Below are 4,571 nucleotides of genomic sequence, written 5' to 3'. Positions count from 1 at the left end.
GTGCATGTGTGTGCGGGTGTGTGTGTGAGAGTGAGTGTGTGTGAGTGTGTATATGTGCATGTGTGTGTGTGAGAGAGAGAGAGTGTGTGTGCGCATATATTACACACAAATACACCCTCTCTCTCACACAATCACTCACACACCAGTGTGCAATTCTGGTCTCCTTCCTATCGGAAAGATGTTGTGAAACTTGAAAGAGTTCAGAAAAGATTGACAAGGATGTTGCCAGGGTTGGAGGGTCTGAGCTACAGGGAGAGGCTGAACAGGCTGGGGCTGTTTTCCCTGGAGCGTCGGGGGCTGAGGGGTGACCTTATAGAGGTTTATAAAATCATGAGGGGCATGGATAGGGTAAATAGGCAAAGTCTTTTCCCTGGGGTGGGGGAGTCCAGAACTAGAGGGACATAGGTTTAGGGTGAGAGGGGAAAGATATAAAAGAGACCTAAGGGGCAACCTTTTCACCCAGAGGGTGGTACGTGTATGGAATGAGCTGCCAGAGGATGTGGTGGGGGCTGGGACAATTACAGCATTTAAAAGGCATTTGGATGGGAATATGGATAGGAAGGGTTTGGGGGGATATGGGCCGGGGGCTGGCAGGTGGGACTAGATTGTGTTGGGGTATCTGGGTCGGCACGGACGGGTCGGGCCGAAGGGTCTGTTTCCCTGCTGTGTGATTCTACCCCCAGGGTCGGTGTGTCCAGTTCACGTCTAACGTGAAGCGTTAAAGGCTTGGCGAGACGCGGGCTGGTCGCCCCCAATCTGTCGAGGGAGCGCGGGGTTCGATTTGGAGAGACAGGGCCTCCTTTAGAGGGAGGGGAGGTGCGCACTGACACTCAGGCCTGAGGCCTAGTCGAAAGGCCGTGAGGAACCCCACGCCGTCCTGGGACGGGTGGGGGTTGGAGGGTGGGGGGGGTTTGTGGGGAGCTTTAGCGAGGTGCTGAAACTGAGCATCGGTCCTGACGTGCGCGCCGCGCTGTCTCTGCGGCGAAACCGAGCGTCTCTCAACGCCGTGAGAGTTCCGCCAGCACCCACCGCGCCTTACCAGGACTCCGGTCCACCAGGGAGTTCCCACCAGGATGGGGAAACTCAGCTTCCAACGGGAAATGAAGATGATGATCAGGCCCAGCACGGCGCTGAACACTCCCGAAACCGCCTGGCCGAACTGCGAGAAGGAAGGAAGAGGGCAGGTTCACCCCACAGTGAGAGAAAGAGAGAGAGAGAGAGAGTGAGAGAGAGAGAGAGAGACATAGGCCGCGGACTCAGCTCCTCAGCGACGGGAGCCATCACCAAGCCCGAGACGCTGCCATTCTGTCAGGTTCGGGGTCAAACGCTTCCCAACAGCTCCCCTCGGCACCAACATCCCCCACCCGGTGTACCCCACCTCTGATTCCGAATCCCCTCTGCCACACTCTCCCTCTCCTCCATTTTAAGGTGAACTCACCCACTTCGGGGAGACTCCAACCGGATATCAGTCCGGACAGCCCTCCCTCAGCACTGACCCTCCGACAGTGCGGCCCTCCCTCAGCACTGACCCGCCGACAGTGCCCACTCCCTCAGCACTGACCCTCCGACAGTGCGGCACTCCCTCAGCACTGACCCTCCGACAGTGCGGCGCTCCCTCAGTACTGACCCTCTGACAGTGCGGCCCTCCCTCAGTACTGACCCTCCGACAGTGCGGCTCTCCCTCAGCACTGACCCTCCGACGGTGCGGCCCTCCCTCAGCACTGACCCTCCGACGGTGCGGCCCTCCCTCAGCACTGACCCTCCGACAGTGCGGCCCCTCCCTCAGCACTGACCCTCCGACGGTGCGGCCCTCCCTCAGCACTGACCCTCCGACAGTGCGGCACTCCCTCAGCACTGACCCTCCGACAGTGCGGCCCTCCCTCAGCACTGACCCGCCGACAGTGCCCACTCCCTCAGCACTGACCCTCCGACAGTGCGGCACTCCCTCAGCACTGACCCTCCGACAGTGCGGCGCTCCCTCAGTACTGACCCTCTGACAGTGCGGCCCTCCCTCAGTACTGACCCTCCGACAGTGCGGCTCTCCCTCAGCACTGACCCTCCGACGGTGCGGCCCTCCCTCAGCACTGACCCTCCGACGGTGCGGCCCTCCCTCAGCACTGACCCTCCGACAGTGCGGCCCCTCCCTCAGCACTGACCCTCCGACGGTGCGGCCCTCCCTCAGCACTGACCCTCCGACAGTGCGGCCCTCCCTCAGCACTGACCCTCCGACAGTGCGGCCCTCCCTCAGCACTGACCCTCTGACAGTGCGGCCCTCCCTCAGCACTGACCCTCCGACAGTGCCCACTCCCTCAGCACTGACCCTTCGACAGTGCGGCCCTCCCTCAGCACTGATCCTCCGACGGTGCGGCCCTCCCTCAGCACTGACCCTCCGACACACACACACCCCACACACACACACACACACACTCTCTCTCTCACACACACAAACACCCACACACACACACACGCCCACACACACACACACATAACCACACACACACACCCCCACACAGACACCCCACACGTACACACTCACACACACACACCCATACACACCCCTCAGACACACACACTCACACACAACTCCACACACACACCCCACACACACACCCCACACACAATCACACACCCCTCACACACACACTCACACATACCCCCACACACTCACACACACGACACACACACACCACACACACACACCCCACACACACACTCACTCACACACACCTCCACACACTCACACCCCACACACACACACCCCACACACACACACTCACCCCTCAGAAACTCACATATGCCCCCCCACGCACACACACACACACCCCACACACACTCACACACACCCCCACACACTCACACTCACACCCCACATACTCACACCCCACACACACTCACCCCCCACACAGACACTCACCCCTCACAAACTTACATACGCCCCCCTCACACACACACACACCCACACACACACACACACACACACTCACACACACACCACACACACACACACACATCCCTCACACACACACTCACACATACCCCCGGACACTCACACACACCACACAAACACCACACACACACACACACCCCCACACACACACCACACACAAACACCACACACACACACACACACCCATACACACACCACACACACACACCCACACACACACACACATACACATACACACACACACACACACCCCATACACACACCACACACACACACCCACACACACACACACATACACATACACACACACACACACACCCCACACACACACACACACCCACACACACACACACACACACACTGACCCTCTCTCTGTCATACACACACACACACACACTGACCCTCTCTCTGTCACACACCCACACACACACACACACCCACACACAAACCACACACACACACACACACATACACACACACACACACACACCCCACACACACACACACACACACCCACACACACACCACACACACACACACACACACCACACACACACACACACACACCACACACACACCACACACACACACACACACACTCGCAGTTTACTCCCGCTCGATACACACTGGTCATGGTTTGGAATGTTTCAGTCAGCCGCTGCGGACATTCCCAGACCCTGAGCAACTCTCCCCCTGGAGTCCCACCGCCCTCCCTGATACCATCCTGCATCCCCCTGTCCCACTCCACCCCCCACCTCCTGTCCCATCGCCTCATTCTCTCCGAACCTCCCCGGAAAGGGGAGTGGGCCGTGACGGTGTGGGGGGTCAGGGGCTGGAGGAGGGGACCTCTTCGTGGGAGGTCAAACAGAGCGGGAAGCGATGCCCTCGCTGTTTTGCGTCTGGGGTGTCCGCGCAGAGCCCCAGCCCAGCGCCCGGGGTCCCTGGGTCAAATCCCATCACCGCAGCCTTGGAAAATCTGGAATTCGGGGTCTAACGAGGGCCGGGAAATCCATGGACGATGGTTGGGAAAAGCCCATTGGATCCGCTAATGTCCTTACCTGGTCTGGGCCTACACGTGACTCCAGGCTCAGCTCAATAGGGTTGGCTCTGAACTGGCCGCCTGGGTAATTAGAGAATGGGCAATAAGTGCGGCCCCAGCCAGCCACGCCAACTCACACCAAGGGAATTGTGGGAAAGGACAGGTACCCTACCCCGAGGTTCCTCAGTCTGTGGCGTTCCTCATCCCTCTCGTCCTCCTCATCGGGGTCCAAGCTGGGAGCCATGTACGTTCCCGGAGGGAGCTGGGCGCTTGGGAAATAGTCAGGAAAACCCGGAATCTGGGAGAGGGGCTCGGTCACTGGGATGCGGGTGGCTTCCTCGTGTTTCAACATGGCCGCTGTCATGGCGATCAACTGCAATGCAACCACACAGGGAGTTAGGCACAGCGCGGAGGCAGGGCCGCACTGTCGGAGGGTCAGTGCTGAGGGAGGGGCCGCACTGTCGGAGGGTCAGTGCTGAGGGAGGGGCCGCACTGTCGGAGGGTCAGTGCTGAGGGAGGGGCGCACTGTCGGAGGGTCAGTGCTGAGGGAGGGGCCGCACTGTCGGAGGGTCAGTGCTGAGGGAG

General features: G+C 59.7%; 1 protein-coding gene across 1 annotated transcript in view; it reads right to left on the bottom strand.

The window, feature by feature from the left end:
• Nucleotides 1-4,356, bottom strand: part of LOC148134087 (uncharacterized) — a 41,617-nt gene extending 37,261 nt beyond the window's left edge. Inside the window, exons 1-2 of the mRNA XM_087985692.1 lie at nucleotides 4,159-4,356; nucleotides 1,040-1,159 (exon numbers count right to left, since the gene is read on the bottom strand). Of these exons, the coding sequence (XP_087841818.1) occupies nucleotides 1,040-1,159; nucleotides 4,159-4,350 (312 nt within the window). The 5' untranslated portion in view covers nucleotides 4,351-4,356. The remainder of the gene's footprint in view (nucleotides 1-1,039; nucleotides 1,160-4,158) is intronic.
• Between the last annotated feature and the right edge of the window lie 215 nt (nucleotides 4,357-4,571).

The sequence above is a fragment of the Chiloscyllium plagiosum genome, unplaced genomic scaffold (genome assembly GCF_037043375.1).
Source record: "Chiloscyllium plagiosum isolate Xiang-an unplaced genomic scaffold, Cpla_swu_hap1 HiC_scaffold_97, whole genome shotgun sequence".
In the NCBI taxonomy this organism is placed as follows: domain Eukaryota; kingdom Metazoa; phylum Chordata; class Chondrichthyes; order Orectolobiformes; family Hemiscylliidae; genus Chiloscyllium; species Chiloscyllium plagiosum.
The sequence above is the reverse complement of the archived record's forward strand: the minus strand, read 5'-3'. Positions and strand labels throughout refer to the sequence as shown.